We start from the raw sequence: 20,274 nt of genomic DNA on the forward strand, positions 1-20,274 counted from the left end.
GGTGTGAGCCATAGATTAGGACTGGGAGGAAGAGTATGTGATGGTTGTGACAAGAGTCCAAAGAAAGCAGCTACTGAACTTGAGATTTTAAAAATAAATTCAGAGCAAGTATCTCTGCATAAACAAAAGGCTCCTGTAAAACAGAAATGGGATGTGTTTTGTGTGTATACGCTTGACATGTAATGTAAAAAGGTATATTCTGGATAGCAACTTTTGTTACAATACAGACTACAGAAACTACAAATGACAGAACCTTCTTAACTACTGAGACTATAGAAAGGAAAATTTATTATAGAGCAGAGTGGTTAATTAAGAACTTTGACAGACACTGGCATCGAGTAAGATTTTTCTCTTAGAGTAATTTTCTTTCTCTCTTAAGGTATCCAAGCCCACCAATGGGATCTGTCTCAGCACCTAACCTGCCTACAGCAGAAGAAAATCTGGAATATGTACGGACTCTATATGATTTTCCTGGGAATGATGCCGAAGACCTGCCCTTTAAAAAGGGTGAGATCCTAGTGATAATTGAGAAGCCTGAAGAACAGTGGTGGAGTGCCCGGAACAAGGATGGCCGGGTTGGGATGATTCCTGTCCCTTATGTTGAAAAGCTTGTTAGGTCCTCACCACACGGAAAGCATGGAAATAGGAATTCCAACAGTTATGGGATCCCGGAACCTGCTCATGCATATGCTCAACCTCAGACCACAACTCCTCTACCTGCAGTCTCCAGTACTCCTGGAGCAGCGATCAACCCTTTGCCATCCACACAGAACGGACCTGTCTTTGCGAAAGCAATCCAGAAAAGAGTACCCTGTGCTTACGACAAGACTGCCTTGGCATTAGAGGTAAAATCTGTTAAGATGGTTTTGGGGGTCCTTTGACATTTGGTTTTCATTTTTAGTTTTAATTTCGTTTCTGCTCATTTAAGATTATATTCAAGGGAATTAGAGAGCTAGGTGATTTTGGCAGATGCTCTAGTTAGTGTTTCACATGATTCATTTGCCGTTTCTTATTTATTTCTCCCAAGTTCTCAGCCTGTTCCCAGAGTCTCATAGATTTAGTCTCATAGTAGTTGGTTTTCTTTCCAGTAAATAAAGATGATAGTTAAGGAAGACCCATGACCTTGAAATAGGCAGAGGAATGACTTTAAAATATGTCAGCCCTTACCTAAAAAATAGATTTTTTAAATGAAAATAGCATGAAAGAGAACTTTCATGGGTGTTTTAATTACCAAGTCATTTTCTTCTAACTAAACTAACTAAACATTAACTGCCTTTTATGGCCAGGCACAGTAGCTTATTCCTGTAATCCTAGCACTTTGGGAGGCCAAGGTGGGAGAATTGCTTGAGCCCAGGAGTTTGAGACCAGCCTGAGCAAGAGTAAGACCCCTGTCTCTACCAAAAAAAATAGAAAAATTAGTCAGGCATGGTGTCATGTGCCTATAGTCCCAGGTACTTGGGAGGCTGAGGCAGGAGGATCTCACTTGATCCCAGGAGTTTGAGGTTGCAGTGAGCTATGATTGTGCTGCTGTACTCTGTCCTGGGTAAAAATGTGAGACTCTGTCTCTAAAAAATATATAAGAAAAAATTTTAAAAATGTGTACAGTGCGGTGGGTCCTGAATGTTTTTGTATCAGAACATGGAATTTGGTGCTAGGAATTTTAGCTCTTTCATTTATTGTTTAACCTAAGAGAGATCACTTCATTTCTGAGCTTCTCCACCCTCACCTATAGAGTGCACATTACTCTGTTATGCTTTCCTCAGGAGGCTATTGTGATGATCAAACACAATGCTTGTGAAAATATTTTGTAAGCTACAAACTGCTATGTAAGTATCATAATATGATTACACAGTAGGATAATCTTCCTTAGCATTATCAAATTGCATATATGTCAGAGAAACAGAGATTAAGTTAGTGATTGATCTCTGTGTATTCACCCAAAGGTCAAAATAGAGGAGGATTGAGAGACAGCCCAAGTACATCACAGAAGGATGAAGTAAAGAAGTCTCCTGCTTCAAAAAAGCAAAACTTAACCCACAGAACAGCCTGCCCACAGATGAAAGTTAGCTATAATTTGTTTTATGTATATTTTTCCAGTTGTCCTCAGTTTTCTTGGACCAGGAGTAGTATCTGAGTGAACTACACCGGCAGGTTTGTTTCAGAGTCCATGACTTTGTCTCCCTCTCATATTGGCTGTAAGGAAAGAATGAGCACCTGAGGCTTATGGCAGGCACCAGAGCCTGGGGAGGGCTCCAGTACTTTTATACTTCTCCCCAGAACAGTAAAGAAACCAGAGGAAGCTGCCTCCACAGATAAAAGAGTCCTGGCAGCGCAGGCCTTCCAGCTTTCTCAGCACTACACAGACCTGCCCTTGCACGAGTACACACCGCTGACCTGGTCCACACTTCAGTGCCTTAGGATAACACAGAGTACTCTGGGCTCTTAATACCCTCCCATTTGCATCATGATTTCAGCCTTTTGAGGCATTTTCACATCTGTCATCTCAGCATAAGAGTAGGGAGCTAGGTTTTAGAGAGTGAGTAGGACTCGTGTGTTAGGCAGCTGATTGTTGGCACACCAAGGTGAGAACCTTGGGGGTTGAGGCACCATTGAGAATATCAGGTACCTTCCTCTTGACCTCTGGCTGTGAGGTGTGTGTTTCCTTTGGGGAATGCACAGGGGTTTTGTAGGGAAGAATACCAGGTGTCGTAGAGGGGGATCACTTAGAGCTCGATGAGTGAATAGGTACGTAGGTGTCCAGGAGAGGCCAGGAGTGGGAGGAAGCCTGGTTCATGGTGTATATTTTAAGATAACCCACATACTTGCCTATTACACAGCTCTCCTAGCCTCTCAGGCCCCACAGCGAGGTCTCCACACCTGAGCCTCATGATGCTAACCTAGCCATATAAGCTTCATCAAAGGTTTTGTTTGGTGCTTCACTGCAAGACTATAAATAGAACCTGAGAAATAGACCTTTGCCAAATTCCACTTTATGGTATTTCTCTTTCTGTATATTTAAATGAGATTTTTGGCTATAGTAAGTAAATATTTCTATGATTGTGTTGTCTTCCAAAGATGTTAGGATAGTTATGCTTTTCTGATCTTGTTAAAAACAACTCTTGGGACTTTTGCAATTAGGTTACCAGGAAAAGTCTTAAAATTAAAATGAGAAACAGTAAGACAAGTAGGACAAAATGTGCCAATAATTGAAGCTTTCTTATTTCCCTTGATAGTATTACAGAGAATGATGAAGGCTTACATGAACTTTATTCCTTGAATTATTTCATAAGATTTTTTCATAAAACTTGATTTTTGAAAGAATATTCCTGCAAGTAAATAGATACTTTTAAACCAGTCTGTGGGCCGGGCGTGGTGGCTCACACCTGTAATCCTAGCACTCTAGTAGGCCGAGGTGGGCAGATTGCTCGAGGTCAGGAGTTCAAAACCAGCTTGAGCAAGAGCGAGACCCCATCTCTACTATAAAGAGAAAGAAATTAATTGGCCAACTAATATATAGAGAAAAAATTAGCTGGGCATGGTGGCACATACCTGTAGTCCCAGCTACTTGGGAGGCTGAGGCAGGAGGATTGCTTGAGCCCAGGAGTTTGAGGTTGCTGTGAGCTAGGCTGATGCCATGGCACTCGCTCTAGCCTGGGCAACAAAGCAAGACTCTGTCTCAAAAAAAAAAAAAAAAAGTCTGTGTTTGGCCATTTTTCTTTCTTGCTCACTTCTTTTTAAGAAGTTAGTTGATCCTGGGGTTTGATTTGCAAGGGGGAACACTTGGTATCCATGTGAGTTGAATCTGTGTTGGTGTCCCCAGTCCTTGAAAACAGCAGAGCTCTCTGGTACAGTTGGTGTAGTGGGACTGGAAAGGCTCTTTTAAGTAGGTCACAAACTTACAAGAATGTTCTCAAGTTGAGTTTTAGGCAGTATAGCCCTTTCCAAAAGATCATTGACCAGAAGAGAATTAAGAGTGCTGTAATAAAATACCTGTACTCAACGTTGCATTCTCTGACACTGTGAAGAAGGAAGTTGTTTAAGGACATAGCACAGACCTGCATTCAAGTCCTGGCTATTACTGGTGTGATCTTGGGCAAGTTACTTAAGTTATCTGATTCTAACTTAAAAGGCAACCTGGCTCTTAAGCGTTTATATTTTCCATTAGTCATCCATTCATGTAGTCAACCTATGGGTGCCTGCTAGGGTCCTGCCACCAAGGAGCTTACCACCTAATGAAAGAATAGACACAGAAACCAGTAATGTGAGTAGGAGGGAAGGTGGAGATGGTGATAAGAGATGGGAGAGTAGGTGGGTACTGATCAAGAACTGCTTCCTGGAGGAGATGACCAACATCAGTAGCTATAGAAAGGCAGGCACGCTGAGCATGTTGAGCAAAAGTGGCAAAAGACAAAGCCAGGGAAGTTGAGAAGATTAACACATATCACAAAGGACAAAGCTGAGGAAATTAACAATTTCTTGCATTGCCTTCATTTGAGGCATGAAATAGCCTGTTTCTCACAACTGATGGAAGTTCTGAAGCTTTTAGGCATTTTACCTTTTCATTATTTTTTTCAATATCCCTATGATGGCATATTGACTTTGAAATTTAGAATAAGCACTTGATTTCCCTGTCATAATATTCTTACTTGTGTTCCAGTATGCTTTCCTGACTAGAAAAGAAAGGGAAGAATTTTCTTAGCATCTTTAGTATTGTACTTAACCCTGGGTACGCACACCCATGAGTGTTTGCTTTATGAAAATTTGTATCCAGTTGTCTAAATGAAGCTTTAATTGAACATTCCCCTAAGGTGTGGATTAAGAAAACAATTGGAGGCCGGCATGGTAGCACTCTGGAGGCCGAGGTGGGTCGATCACTTGAGGTCAGGAGTTTGAAACCAGCCTGAGCAAGAGCGAGACCCCGTCTCTACAGTAAAAAAAAAATAGAAAGATATTAATTGGCCAACTAATATATAGAGAAAAAATTAGCTGGGCATGGTGGCACATGCCTGTAGTCCCAGCTACTTAGGAGACTAAGGCAGCAGGATCACTTGAGCCCAGGAGATTGAGGTTGCTGTGAGCTAGGCTGACGCCACGGCACTCACTCTAGCTTGGGCAACAAAGTGAGATTCAGTCTCAAAAAAAAACAAACAGAATATTCATCCAAAAAAAGCTAATGGTGTCTGGTGGTCCAGTGCTAGTATTATCCACTATAGCTTCATGAAACCTGGTTGATCAATTATAGCAGTTGTCTCCTGCAACCACTTGGTTAAAACGATGAGGATTCTTCAATTAGAGATTGGTCAACAGAGACGGGCCAATCCTCTTACAAGACAGTGCTCAACCACATGTCACACAAACAGGCTGCTCAAACTACAGAGGCTGGACTTGGAAACTCTCTTGTCATCTATTGTATTCACCAGACCTTGCACCAACTGACTACCACTGACTTCCAGGCTTTGGACCACTTCTTGAGAGGAAAAATATTTAATTCTTAGGCCAGGCGCAGTGGCTCATGCCTGTAATCCTAGCATTCTGGGAGGCCAAAGTGGGCAGATCATTTGAGCTCAGGAGTTCGAGACCAGCCTGAGCAAGAGAGAGATCCCATCTCTACTAAAAATAGAAAGAAATTAATTGGCCAACTGCAAATATACATAGAAAAAAAATTAGCTGGGCATGGTGGTATGTGCCTGTAGTCCCAGCTACTCGGGAGGCTGAGGCCCGAGGATCGCTTGAGCCCAGGAGTTTGAGGTTGCTGTGAGCCTGGCTGACTCCACGGCACTCTAGCCTGGGCAACAGAGTGAGACTCTGTCTCAAAAATAAAAAGATGTAATTCTCAACAAGCTGTGGAAAATTCCTTTCTTGATTTCACAGCCACTCTGTCAATAGGCTCTTCACTGTTGACATAAACAAGCTACCATTAACGTGGCAAAACTGTGTTAATAGTTTGGGCAAGTACTGGGATTAATTGTACTGCTTCTTGTTTGAGATGCAGTAAACTCTACTCCCCCCCCCCTTTTTTTTGCTCACTGGTTTTTGCTTATAAACTACACTTTTGATTTGAATTTGGACATTTCATATTTAGTGACTTTAAAATCCTCCTATGCAGCCCATCCTGATCTATGTTTCAGTTATCCATTAAAAGACAGGGAGGTTAGTCTGGCATGACTTGTTCTTGGTGTGTCCATGCTGCTTCCAGATGCTCTGCTTCCCATTTAAATCCTCACAAACCATCTGTTGCTAATTGTATCTAGAATTTTGTCCAGGTTTGATTTCAAGTCACAGTTTTACGGTTTGTAGAATTTGCCATCTTCCCCAATTTGACAGAACCCAAGAGGCTTGACCCTCATTCTTCCAGTGTCCTGTGGTGTAATTTCTGTACAGCAAGAGATCAGTCTTGGACTCTTTACTCCTGTTTGCCTAAGTGTGTTTGGTGAACACTTAGGTATCCTTATCAGCATAAAAGTATCCTTTCATCCTTTTATCTTTGGTGCATGTTCTTCTTTTGAGGGTTTGTTGTGGGGTTTTTGTTTGTTTTGAAAGAGTAATTTATTAATTTGCCAGCAGATGAGCAGATTGGCACACTGCCGTCTCAAAGTACCAATGTCCCTTTGAGGGAGTATTTTTTTTTTAAATGATATTCAGAGTTCTTTGAGCTAACCAGCACCCTCAACATACTTGCTGTTTGTTCCATTGGTGTCAGCTGTGATTGTGTTGTTGGAATTTCTTGGATTGTCTTTGCCTCATTTTGAAACCGCTAGTCCTTGGATTACATCTCTGGTTTTGTGTCTTTTTTTTTTTTTTTTTAAAGATGGTCCCCACTCTGTTGCCCAGGCTGGAGTGCAGTGGCATCATCATACCTCACAGCAACCTCAAACTCCTCGGCTCAAGCCATCCTCCTATCTCAGCCTTTTTTTTTTTTTTTTGAGACATAGTCTCACTGTGTTGCCCAGGCTAGAGTGAGTACCGTGGCGTCAGCCTCGCTCACAGCAACCTCAAACTCCTGGGCTCAAGCAGTCCTGCTGCCATGCCCGGCTAATTTTTTTCTATGTGTATTAGTTAGCCAATTAATTTCTTTCTATTTATAGTAGAGACGGGGTTTCGCTCTTGCGAGAGCTGGTTTTAAACTCCTGACCTCGAGCAATTTGCCTGCTTCAGCCTGTTGAGTAGCTGGGACTACAGATGCCTGCCAGCCATGACACCTGGCTAATTTTTCTATTTTTTGCAGAGATGGGGTCTCACTCATGCTCAGGCTGGTAAAGTCTTTCTTTTGCATGTGGAAATCCAGTTGTCCCAGCACTGTTCATTGATAAGAATAGTCTTTCTCCATTGAATGGACTTGGTACCCTATTTAAAAATCAGTTGGGCTGGGCTTGGTGGCTCACACCTCTAATCCCAGCAATTTGGGAGGCTGAGGCGGGAATATTGCTTGAGGTCAGGAGTTTGAGACCAGCCTGGACAACATAGCAAGACGCTGCATAGAAGACCCTGTCTCAGGCCGGGCGCTGTGGCTCACGCCTGTAATCCTAGCTCTTGGGAGGCCGAGGCGGGCGGATTGCTCGAGGTCAGGAGTTCAAAACCAGCCTGAGCAAGAGCGAGACCCCGTCTCTACTATAAACAGAAAGAAATTAATTGGCCAACTGATATATATATATAAAAAAAAAAATTAGCCGGGCATAGTGGCGCATGCCTGTAGTCCCAGCTACCCGGGAGGCTTAGGCAGAAGGATCACTCGAGCCCAGGAGTTTGAGGTTGCTGTGAGCTAGGCTGACGCCACGGCACTCACTCTAGCCTGGGCAACAAAGTGAGACTCTGTCTCAAAAAAAAAAAAAAAGAAGAAGACCCTGTCTCCACAAAAAATGTTTTTAAATTAGCTGAGCACGGTGGCGTGTACCTGCAGTCCTAGCTACTCAGGAGGCTGAGAGGCAGAAGGATGGCTTGAGCCCTAGGACTTGGAGGTTACAGTGAGCTATGATTACACCACTGCACTCCAGCCTGGCCAACAGAGCAAGACTCTGCCTCAAAAAAAAAAAAAAAAAATCAATTGACCATAGATATGTGGGCTTATTTTTGAATTCTCAACTCTTATTCCATTGTTTTATATTTTTCCCCATATGCCAGTACTACAGTTTTGATTACTGTGGCTTTGTGTAGTAACTTTGAAGTCAGGAAGTATGAGTCCTCCAACTTGTTCTTTTTCTTGATTTTTTTTTTGGCTATTTCAGGGTGCCTTGAAATTCTGTATGAATTTGAGGGTCAGCTTTTCCATTTTCTGCAAAAAAGCCTGTTAGAATTTTGAAAGGGATTGCACTGAATTTTGTAGATTACTTTGAGTAGTATTGACATCTTAGTAATATCTCGAACTCCTGGCCTTAAGTGATCCTCCTGCCTCAGCCTCCCAAAGTGCTAGGATTACAGTTGTGAGCCACCACACCTGGCCAACATCTTAATAATATTAAGTCTTCCTGTCCATGATCACAGATGTCATCCATTTATTTAGGACTTTAAGTAATACTTTATAATTTTTGGTTTGCAAGTCTTAAACCATGATTAAATTTATTCCCAGGTATTTTTGTTATTTTAGATGCTATTGTAAATGGAATTACTTTCTTAATTGTTCAGTATTGGTGTAAAGAAATACAACTGACATTTGTGTATTGATCTTATATCCTACAACTTTGCTGAATTCGTTTATTAGCTCTAATGTCTTTCTTGTGGAAACTTTGGAAATTTATATATATCATCTGCAAATAGAAATACTTCTTCCTTTCTATAAACCCACATTCTCTTGCATCACAGCATACTGGCCTGTGATACCTTGGACCACTGGCCCATCCTAAAATAAAATTCCTGTATTTTCACAAGAAGTGTTAACCAGTAAGCAGTCCTCTTGAACCAAGTAACTGCTCTGAAGGATAATGGGAATTTTAAAGAAGATACGAAGTCTTCAGTATTAAAAACCATTAGATAGCATTCGGTTGTGGGTGAGAATGCATGAGAATGCTTGGCTGCTACCCAGGGCACATGGACAAGGGGCGTCACCTTCTAAAGCCTCTCTGGCTCTGGCAGCTTTGATTCAGGTACAGGAATACAGAGAATATAGGGGCAGGTGGTAAAACAGGTGAAGGATCCAGGCAGCTCTTGAGGGCCAGGGTTGTGTTTGCCTTACTCTCTATGGTATCCCTCTGGGGTAGGGGTCCTCAAACTTTTTAAACAGAGCCAGTTCACTGTCCCTCAGACCGTTGGAGGGCCATTGGAGAGTGCGGCACACATTCCACACATGCGCACTGGGGCCCGGGATTAGTCAGCTGCTAAGCAGGACAGACGACGACGCAGAAACACCCAGCAGGCTGGATAAATGTCCCTGGCGGGCCGCAGTTTAAAGATGCCTGCTCTGGGGCCTAGCACATAGATATTCGTATTTGTTTAATGACTAAATGAAGGGTGAAACCTGCCCGGTGATTATAGTACATGGATCTTTGTTTTGTTTTATTTATTTTTTATTTATTTATTTATTTTTTTTTGAGACAGAGTCTCGCTTTGTTGTCCAGGCTAGAGTGAGTGCCGTGGTGTCAGCCTAGCTCACAGCAACCTCAAACTCCTGGGCTCAAGGGATCCTCCTGCCTCAGCCTCCCAAGTAGCTGGGACTACAGGCATGTGCCACCATGCCCGGCTAATTTTTTGTATTTATAGTAGAGACGGGGTCTCGCTCTTGCTCAGGCTGGTTTCGAACTCCTGACCTCTAGCAATCCACCCGCCTCGGCCTCCCAGAGAGCTAGGATTACAGGCGTGAGCCACCGCGCCCGGCCCCTTTGTTTTGTTTTAGATCTTTTTGGAGTTATAAACCCCTTTGAGAATCCAGGGAAAACTATGAAATTCTCCAGAAAACCTACGTACATTAATGCATTTGCATACAATTCTGCGTATACTTTTAGCATGTTGTTTGATCACTGAGACCCATTCACCTTCGCCCAAGTTAGAACTTCTGATTCCAGTTAACCATTGTATTCTTTTTTTTTTTTTTTTTTTTTTGAGACAGAGTCTCACTTTGTTGCGCAGGCTAGAGTGAGTGCCATGGCGTCAGCCTAGCTCACAGCAACCTCAAACTCCTGGGCTCAAGCAATCCTTCTGCCTCAGCCTCCCGAGTAGCTGGGACTACAGGCATGCGCCACCATGCCCAGCTAATTTTATATATATATATATTAGTTGGCCAATTAATTTATTTCTATTTATAGTGGAGACGGGGTCTTGCTCTTGCTCAGGCTGTCCTGACCTAGAGCAATCCGCCCGCCTCGGCCTCCCAGAGTGCTAGGATTACAGGCTTGAGCCACCGCGCCCGGCCAACCATTGTATTCTTGATCCTACTTTTATGTAGCCTGAGAGCATACAATCTTGGATCAGTATAGGGAGTGGAGACTGATTGTAGAAGCAAAAAACTGCTTTGACAGCCAGTACTTAGGCCCTCTGGGGCCTTGTGTGTTCTATGCATCAAATGCCAGAGGTTAGGCAGTAGAGTTATTTCCTATACACACTCAGGACAAGTAGGGCTGTAGGAAACTCTACATCAGCCAGAGGTGCCTTCTTACCTTCTCCATGCACAATCTTCACTAGACATAAAGGGGCTGACCAGTATCACTAGCATATGCCTAATTTTAGGGTTAGTGTTTGCACTCCCCAAGTGCTAAGTGCAGCCATGAACAAAGTTGGTATTTTGACAGTTTTAATAATGATTAGGATTGTCCTAGTACATAGGAAATTAATAAAGATGGTGAAGTATGTGCCGCCTTTTTTTTTTTTTTTTTTTTTTTTGAGACAGAGTCTTGCTTTGATGCCCAGGCTAGGGTGAGTGCCGTGGCGGCAGCCTAACTCACAGCAACCTCAAACTCCTGGGCTCAAGTGATCCTGCTGCCTCAGCCTCCTGATTAGCTGGGACTACAGGCATGTGCCACCATGCCCGGCTAACTTTTTTTCTATATATATCAGTTGGCCAGTTAATTTCTTTGTATTTATAGTAGAGATGGGGTCTCGCTCTTGCTCAGGCCGGTTTCGAACTCCTGACCTCGAGCAATATCGTCTGCCTCGGCCTCCCAGAGTGCTAGTATTACAGGCGTGAGCCACCGCGCCCGGCCTGTGCCTCCTCTTGATTTATTGATAGAGTCAGCTACCTCTTCTAGCTTAGCTCCTTGAACCAAGTTGATATTCATCCACCTTGAGATTGATCTGCCCTCCAGAATGAGTGCTGCTTTGGGCTGAGTCCTTCCCAGAGGAAGGGCCCTGCACCAGCACAGTGAGTGCGGAGAGGAGCCATGAGATGGCTGCCAGGCTACCAACCATTTTAGGATCTGAGCCTGAGCACTGGTCAGTAGAGCCGTGAAAGAAGCTGGTCCACAGCCAGGCCTGTGACCGTGGGCAGCAGGCTGTGTAACACAGCCAGGACATCTTTTGTGTGTTGGTGTTCTAGGGCTTGGACTGAAGTAAAAAACAGCATTGTCTATCACACACCAAAGATAGGTTCCTTGAGAATAGGACCGACCCACCCATTTTCTGTGCAATAGATGTTCAGTAAATCTCATTGTGTTGCTTAGGTAGGATCATGTGGAAAGTATGTTGTAAAGACTGCCAGAATTACAAGTTCATTGGGAGGCATGAAGTGTATGTAATTCTTGGCAGTTTCAGCACCTACCTCACTTTCTTCTCCATCTTCCCATTGTGTTCCTCAGCTGCTCAGTATCTGTCATTGGAACCCCTGTTTTCAGGCCTCGTCTCTCGTTGTATTAAGCCATTCTTCATGCCTCCTCTTTGGGTTTTTTTGTTTGTTTGTTTGTTTGTTTGTTTGTTTGTTTGTTTGTTTGTTTGTTTGTTTGTTTTGAGACAGGGTCTTACTCTCTTGCCTAGGCCAGAGTGCCCTGGCGTCAGCCTAGCTCACAGCAACCTCAGCCTCCCAGGTAGCTGGGACTACAGGCATGTGCCACCAATGCCTGGCTAATGTTTTCTGTTTTTTGTTGTTTTGGCTAATTTCTTTCTGTTTATATAGTAGAGACTCTTGCTCAGGCTGGTCTCAAACTCCCGAGCTCAAGCAATCCTCCCACCTTGGCCTCCCAGGGTGCTAGGATTACAGGAGTGAGCCACCATGCCCAGCCCTCTCTTTGATTTTGAGAGGACCCTTGTTACTGACAGTTGAAAACTAACCAATTTATACTGAGATATAAATGGCTGTGCTTCTCGATGCTGTTTCCACCTATTCCCTGGGTGCTTCCAAAGGGCATGGCCAGTAGAAGCTAGCTGGGGGCTTGGGGATGCAGGCTGTGTTCTGCTCAGGAATCTCCACTCTCTTGATAGCTACCTTTTACTTAACTGGGTGATCTAGTTAATGATTCCCATGTAGTACTTCATTTTAATTATTGCAAGAGACTTCCAAAGTCAAAAGAAAACTGAGACTTGGAAAACTTGAGCAATTTGCCATGGTCATGTAGCCACTAAAAGTGGCAGAATCGGGACATTTATTCAATCCTGCCATGCTCCAAAGTTCATGTGGACTACTGCACTGTGCCATCTTCTGCCTGTTTTTATTTGAGATAGGGTTTCACTGTGTTGTCCAGGCTGGCCTCAAACTCATGAGCTCAAGCCATCCTCCTGCCTTAGCCTCCAGAGCAGCTGGAACTATAGGTGTGCACCATTGTGCCCAGCTCTATGTCTGCTTTTGGCAGAAACACTTACATCCTGTTGTAGATCTTAGTTTTAAGTAGTTCTGATACTCAAGTTGTGTCTTTATGCATCTCCAGTATACAGTATAGAACCTGGTTCAGTACTCTGAGCAGAATAAGCACCCGGTCGGTGTATGATGGCTACAGCCATTGCTTTCTTCTCTCATTGAGACTCCTTCATGCGGTCACTATCTGCATGTGAGGCTTGATAAGGTGGCTTAGGTGGTCCTTAGGACTTGTTTGACACTAGTCAGGTTTGCTTATGTTTCTTCACCTGTGAAAGAAGAGCAGTGGTCCAAGGTGTCTTAGTACCAGCTTGGCAATTCTGGGCAAAAGCCTGGAGTGTTGAAAGCGTACTGGCATCCCCAGCACACCCTATCCTCACATCTGTCATGTAGTCCATATCTGGGAAAGAGCTTAGCAAGTTTGAGAAATGAAAAGGAAGCCAGTGTGAGTAGAACAGGGAGGAGCAGAGTGGAATGAAATGAGGTCAGAGAGGGGAAGATGCAGGAGCCAATCAGGCAGAACCTTCAAGGTTAGAGTTTGGATGTTAACTCCTGTGCAGAGAAGAGGTGGCGGTTAAAAAGCAGAGTGGTGGCCTGGTTCTGTTGACCTTTCAAAGGTCAGTCTTCTACTGTCCTTAGGCTCTTGTGCCTGCCACTGCTGCTTTGCTCCGCCATCTAGCCTGGCATCTTAGGGATATCAGCCTAGAGTTTCTCTATTCTCTTTTGCCCGATTCTGTGGACTTCTCCAGAAAGTAGTTTATAAGAGACCCATACCATGCAGGGAGTATGGGTTCCCTCCTTCAGAGAGTGCTCAGTGGGAGTGTGGTGTGTGATCGGGGGTGGGGAAGTACCTGCTGGGGGAGCAGAGAAATGGGGCCTCCTGAGGTGTCTGCCAGAGTCCTGGAGGACCAGGCACCTGACCTCACAGAGGCTTGCTCTCCACAAATAAGAAATGGGAAGTACCATCTGGCAGGGTTATTTTACAGAATACCACAAAAAAGAGCAGGGCAGGGGGAAAGGATGGGTGAGATCCCATCCCAAAGGATGGGTGGGTGAGATCTCCAAGTTCAAGTGCTACAAGATGTCAGAGGTAGAGAACTGGAATTGGGCTATCAGGAGGCGGTTGGTGAAATTGTGGGAGCAGTAGCCAGAGTATGGTGGGGGGCGGGGTCTGGCTGTAGGAATGAGGGGATTGGGATGTGGTGACATAGATGGTGGCAGATGGCTCAGGGGAAGATGGCAGGGCTGGAAGAGCCAGATAGTGAGAGACTGGGGGAACTAGAGCTGGGAGTAGTGAGAGCACATTCACAGCCTCAGGCTAGAGGGATGAGCTCACCCAAGAAACTGGAAAGGGCTGCCTGGAGCAAGATTTTCAGGAAGGTGAGATTGTATTCTTCCACACTTATCAAGCATCAGTTAAGGCAGGCTAAGATTACAAACTTTAGGCAAAATATGTGCTATCTGGGCACCTGGAGTCCAGTCTTCAGAGTATAGTGACCCACCTGGTAACCAGGAAAGGTAGGTGCGGCTCCACTGGAGGGCTGGCTTTCGGCACAGCACACCGTGATGTAGGTGGGGGAAGGGGGCATTCTAAAGCTCCCTGGCCTGGTGACTTCAGGCAAGCAGTCAGCTTGCTAGTCCAGTAGCTTTAGCAGAAGACACCTATTTTCAAAATGAAATATTGTGTGGGACCTCAATATTTGACAGATGCAAAGTTTTATAAGTATGAGATTGATAAGAATTACTATAAAAAGTGATTGCAGGCCGGGCGCTGTGGCTCACGCCTGTAATCCTAGCTCTTGGGAGGCCGAGGCGGGCGGATTGCTCAAGGTCAGGAGTTCAAAACCAGCCTGAGCAAGAGTGAGACCCCGTCTCTACTATAAATAGAAAGAAATTAATTGGCCAACTGATATATATATAAAAAATTAGCCGGGCATGGTGGCACATGCCTGTAGTCCCAGCTACTCGGGAGGCTGAGGCAGGAGGATCGCTTGAGCCCAGGAGTTTGAGGTTGCTGTGAGCTAGGCTGACGCCACGGCACTCACTCTAGCCTGGACAACAAAGCGAAACTCTGTCTCAAAAAAAAAAAAAAGTGATTGCAGAAATAGTTAACTGCTACAATGAGCAGGGAACATTGTGAATGACAGATGTGGGCTTAACCCCAGCGTCCAGTTTATTTCTGATTTTATTTTGTTGCAAGTAGTGATGATTTTTAGCCCTTATCTTGCCATTTTGGGGATAGTCTTTGATCAGACACATGGCAAAAGAAGCTTCATTCTAAGGCAGGTCTGTATAAAAAGCAGCTTACCAGGGCAGCACAGGTTAATGTGTCAGGGGCACATTAATGTGCTTTTGAATGTATTTGGAGGGTTTTTTGGTTTGGGGTTGGTTGGTTGGTTGTTTGTTTGTTTGTTTGTTTGTTTGTTTTGACAGGGTCTTGCTCTGTTGCTCAGGCTAGAGAGCAGTAGCTTCATTATAGCTCACTGCAGCCTCAAACTCCTAGGCTCAAGCAATCCTTCTGCCTCAGTCTCCCGAGTAACTGGGTCTACAGGCACTTGTGCCACCATGCCTAGCTGATTTTTTTTCTTGTTGTTGTTGAGATGAGGGCTAGACTCTATATAGCACCTAGAGCTCTGTGGATCTCCAGAACAATTTGAAAACCACTTCCAAAATAAAATTCCTGCCTTCCCCTTGATGAGAGCAGAACATCCCCTAACTGGTGGCCTGTCCCCTGCAAGCAGATAGAATGCCTGTTACCTGCAATTTTAAGATGTTCAGAGCTGGGCTTCCTTCCCCAAGGACTGCACCACAGAGGGGGCTGGGAATGGATATCTCAGACATCATTGCTGTTCAGGGGAGGTGACATGGTGAGGTGTGGTGACATAATTCCATCCTGTGTAAATTTGGCTGGAAACAGATTTTATTTCTTTTTTTTTAGACAGAGTCTCACTCTGTTGCCTGGGCTAGAGTGCCGTGGCGTCAGCCTCGCTCACAGCAACCTCAAATTCTTGGGCTCAAGTGATCCTCCTGCCTCAGCTTCCCAAGTAGCTGGGACTATAGGCATTCACCACCATGCCCAGCTAATTTTTTCTATATATTTTTTAGTTCCCCAATTAATTTCTTTCTATTTTTAGTATAGATGGAGTCTCGCTCTTGCTCAGGCTGGTTTCGAACTCCTGACTGAGTGATCCGCCTGCCTCAGCCTCCTAGAGTGCTAAGGATTACAGGCGCGAGCTACAGTCCCTGGCCTCGAAACAGATTTTTTTTTTTTTTGAGACAAAATCTCACTTTGTTGCCCAGGCTAGAGTGAGTGCTGTGGCGTCAGCCTAGCTCACAGCAACCTCAAACTCCTGAGCTCAAGCAATCCTCCTGCCTCAGCCTCCCGAGCAGCTGGGACTACAGGCATGCGCCACCATGCCTGGCTCATTTTTTCTATATATGTATTAGTTGCCCAATTAATTTCTTTCTATTTTTAGTATAGACGGAGTCTCGCTCTTGCTCAGGCTGGTTTCGAACTCCTGACTGAGTGAACTCCGCCTGCCTCGGCCTCCCAGAGTGCTAGGATTACAGGCGTGAGCCACTGTGCCCGGCCAGAAACAGATTTTTAATACGCTGTTTCATATGACACTTTAACCATTGTCAGAGAGTCACGTGTTCATTCTGGGGGGAGGGGAGGCTGCTTTATGCTGAAAAGCTGCTTCTCTTAACTTGCATTCTTGCCAGCTGAGAGGTGGACCAGGCAATTGCTAGTGCCTTGTTTTTTTGGTACTGCCTGATTTTTGGTTCTAAGCACTGAGGAAAAAAGAAAATAGATTAGTTCTTTAAAAAAATTAATAGGTTCCCCTGGATATGATAGTGTTTGTGATTTAATGTACACTGTCTTTTTCTTGTCACAGAGAAATACTAACTTTTTCTTCTTTCTTCATCCCTACAGGTTGGTGACATTGTGAAAGTCATAAGGATGAACATAAATGGCCAGTGGGAAGGCGAGGTGAATGGGCGCAAAGGGCTTTTTCCCTTTACACACGTCAAAATCATTGACCCTCAAAACCCAGATGAAAATGAGTGATTGCTGTTGCCCTGTTTCCTGCTGCTTCCTTGTTCTGCCTGTCATAGTCTCCTTTGAAGTGGGAAAGCATTCTCTCTCATAGGGAAGTCACACTGCATTGCCAACGTCCAGCATTCTGCTGACTGGGGCGGTCTCTCATACACATTTGGAATGCACACAGCGGCTGCCTCCTGGTGTTTGTATCATAGTCGTATTGTCAGAGAGTTAGCTGATTTTTAGAGTTCTTTGGATCATAAACTGGAAATACCGGTAGAAGCATACAAGTGGAGAGGGATTGATGAGGAAAGGGTCTTCCTCCTCATCGCTGCCCTGTTTGTACCTGGGACTAATTCTGTCATGTTTGTCAGAGAAAGCTCAAGGCCATTGGGAGGTACTGCATGTTGCTGTTCCACAAAGCAGTGGCTGAGCTACCATCGTGTTTTTCTTTGGACAAAGAGGAAATGAACCTTAATGAAGACAGACTTTTGTCCTAAACCCCTGAAATCTGGCCTTTCTTTTGGTTTGGTTTTGAAAGACTAATTAATTAGACTTGTGTGTTCTGGACAGGTTTTTAAGTAACAGGTTGGATTTTTCTGATAGTCCAAGGAATGCCACGTGCCTCTGAGTTTCTAAACTGAAGCTGCAGTAACTAAAGGAGTATGAAAAGAACAACCCTGAAGCAGAGCCCTTTATTGTTTTGGCTGCCAGTAGTGCCCTGTTTCACCATATTGCAAACAACACACACAAAAATAAGCAGTTGTGGAGCGCCAAGCTATATGCACAGCCTCTTAGATTACTTTGTCCCCAAAAGCATGGGAGGGGGGTGCTTTGGGGAAATCTTTACTCACTTTGTTTGCCAGTGATAAGAGCATTGGGCAGGGTCTGGGAGTCCTGGGCTATTTTTCTGTTAGCTTTTCAATGAATGCATCCCTTTAAGGTTAGGAGTTAATTTTTTTTTAATTTAAAGTGTGGTTGTTCATAGAATCTTTGCATTCATTAATGAATCATTAAATGTCACTCACTGTCCTCCCTGCTCTAGCTTCACCAAGCTGCCAGAGTAAGATGGTGCTGCAAATACTGGTTTCACCATCTAGCATCTGTGGTGCTCCCAAGTAAAGGAAATGCAAGCTCTGGAAACTGGTTAATGTATTTGATGTCTAGCATTTTAGGAACTAGGGAGAACCATTATTCCATTAACTGTGTATCAATATGTTGATGTTGAAGCGTTTCCCTATTGGTTAAAAGAAGCTTGTTCATACAAGCCAGCTGGTACTATTGTGTGACTGATCTGTCATCTGCTGCAAATACCCGATGAGAATTCTGGAACCTTTATGCAGTTCAGTCTGCTCTACCCTTGGACCCTGGTAAAGACAAGCCTCAGCTCGTAGGGAATACTGCAGGCCTAGAAATGTAGCAACACCCTAGTGAGGTCATTTACTGAGCATCTGCTGTAGCTATAACCCTGTCTCTGGGAGTTCTTAGGTTTTGAGGGTTAGAGCAATATATTCTGATGACAGAACCAGCAACACGACCATTTTTCCATGTCTTTTTCAATTTCTCTTTAAATCAGTATTCCATCAGACAGCTGCCATATTAAAGAATCTTGAGAGTGTTCTGGTGACAAAATTAATGATCAGTTGGGAAAAGTTAACACCATGGCTGCCTATCTGTGGTTTTCCTCAGAAAGACTTCGAAAATGAGCTCTCCTAAGCAGTGAGAATTGTGTCCACCTCCTAGTTAGGTCTGTTGGGTAGTCTTGCTCTGAGTTCAGGCCCACCAGAGTACTCACAAGTGGCAGGGGTGTGTGACTGAGTCCCCAAACTCTGCCTTGAGACAACCCTTGCCATTCTGCCAGTGACCTGGTTTAGCCCCACCCTTGTTGGCACCTGAGTGGAGTATCTAGCAGAAGGTAGAATGTAATGTGTGCCTTGTTCAAAGAAGGCATAAACCCTTAAGGCCTTTTTCAACCAGATTTAGCTGAAGGGCTTGACACTTTCTGATTATAGCAATTGACTCAGAGCATAAGAAATATGTGGGCATTTTGGAAAGCAAGGTTTCCTTTCAGCCATGTCTACTGACCAACAGCAAGACCCATGTTCTGTGGAGCACTTGAGAATCCAAACACCCCGTGAACCTAGAGTTTGATTTTATAATGAATCTAGCTCATTATTTCAGCCCATGAAAATATCTCCAGGGCTGCCAGAAGATTAAGAGCTTAAAGTAAGGTGAGCCTTGAGTTCTGAACTCTCAAGATACGTGCCAAAAGTAGTGACTTTTTGACTTAGAACGTTATCCATTTTTTAATGTGGCAGGGAAATTCACTTTTTCACACTAAGTTTATGAGATACACCCCTGCCTCAGCTTGGTGTCTGGATTCCCCACCGGTCCAGGAAGACACGTGCTTTGTAGAGCAATGTGAACCTGACCCAGCGAGTGAGTTTTGGTTGTGATTGTTCATTATTGCTACTTGCCCTGCTCTACTGTATTGGGTGTTAAATTAACTATGGTTTTTCACCTGGGAAGGAAACAGATTATGTTTTAGAGGGCACTGACTGCTTGATTAAAAATTAGTTTATCCTGGGAAGGACCACAGGAGTCATCCTTGTCATGTCTGTGCTGTGTGGAGCCACCGATGCCATAGTCAACGAAGAGGAGGATTAGTTGACCAGCTGCCATTTGACAACTTTGGTCGCCCAGACTAGACACCTTCTGTGCTCATAGTTGGAAAACTAAAAGGGGGAAACGACAGCGGTGCCCTCCTTGGAGCCCACGAGGATTCCCTGGCACTGTGCTAGCTTTCCTTTACAGCTGTTTACAGACAAGGCGGGCCTGAGACAGACAGCCTCTGCTCTTGTAATGTTTGCTCAGAGAAGTATGAACATTTTATTTTTGAAAAGGGATGATACAGTTTTCTGCCAGGTGTTTATAATTTAATCCTTTAATATTATGATTATTAACCTCTTAAAATGAATGAGTTCTTGATTGTTTTAACACAGTATCTAAGACTAATGATTTCTTGGACACCACTGAGCTCTGCCTCAACTCCACCCTCTGGGACCGGGAGAACTATGTCCATGGTAACTGCTGTCAGTGTTGACACTGAACTGGTCGTATATTCTAAAGGAGTAGAAGGACAGTTCTCTGAAACAGGATCGTTGTCCCTACAGGAGGAACAGTGGCCTTGCTTCTTAGACGGTCTTCACTGTGTGTTTTAAAACAACAACATAAAACTCTTTTGACCTGTAACTTAAAGATCATAGACTTCAGGCAATAATATTTTCTGTGTAAGCTTTTAAAATTATTTTTGGGGATCATAGCTTGTTTTATTTTGTGCTATAAAATTAACAGTATTAAATGACTTATATTCTTAGAATACATTGAGTGTCTTTTCTTAACAGATTAGTGCCTTTTTATTTTTGTATTCCATTTTACGTTACTGGTCCCAGCATCAAAACCCTTGTGTCCATGGCCTGTTTGTACATTGTCTCAATAAAACTTGCATCAGCTGGTGGTGGCGGCA

The 20,274-nt window shown here is 44.0% G+C and overlaps 1 protein-coding gene across 1 annotated transcript in view; it reads left to right on the forward strand.

Moving 5' to 3' along the window:
* The window catches only part of CRKL (CRK like proto-oncogene, adaptor protein), a 32,753-nt gene extending 12,479 nt beyond the window's left edge, over positions 1-20,274 (forward strand). The window contains exons 2-3 of the mRNA XM_012776677.2: positions 380-845; positions 16,641-20,274. Coding sequence (XP_012632131.1) covers positions 380-845; positions 16,641-16,775 — 601 coding nt within the window. The 3' untranslated portion in view covers positions 16,776-20,274. The remainder of the gene's footprint in view (positions 1-379; positions 846-16,640) is intronic.

The sequence above is a fragment of the Microcebus murinus genome, chromosome 22 (genome assembly GCF_040939455.1).
Source record: "Microcebus murinus isolate Inina chromosome 22, M.murinus_Inina_mat1.0, whole genome shotgun sequence".
NCBI lineage: Eukaryota > Metazoa > Chordata > Mammalia > Primates > Cheirogaleidae > Microcebus > Microcebus murinus.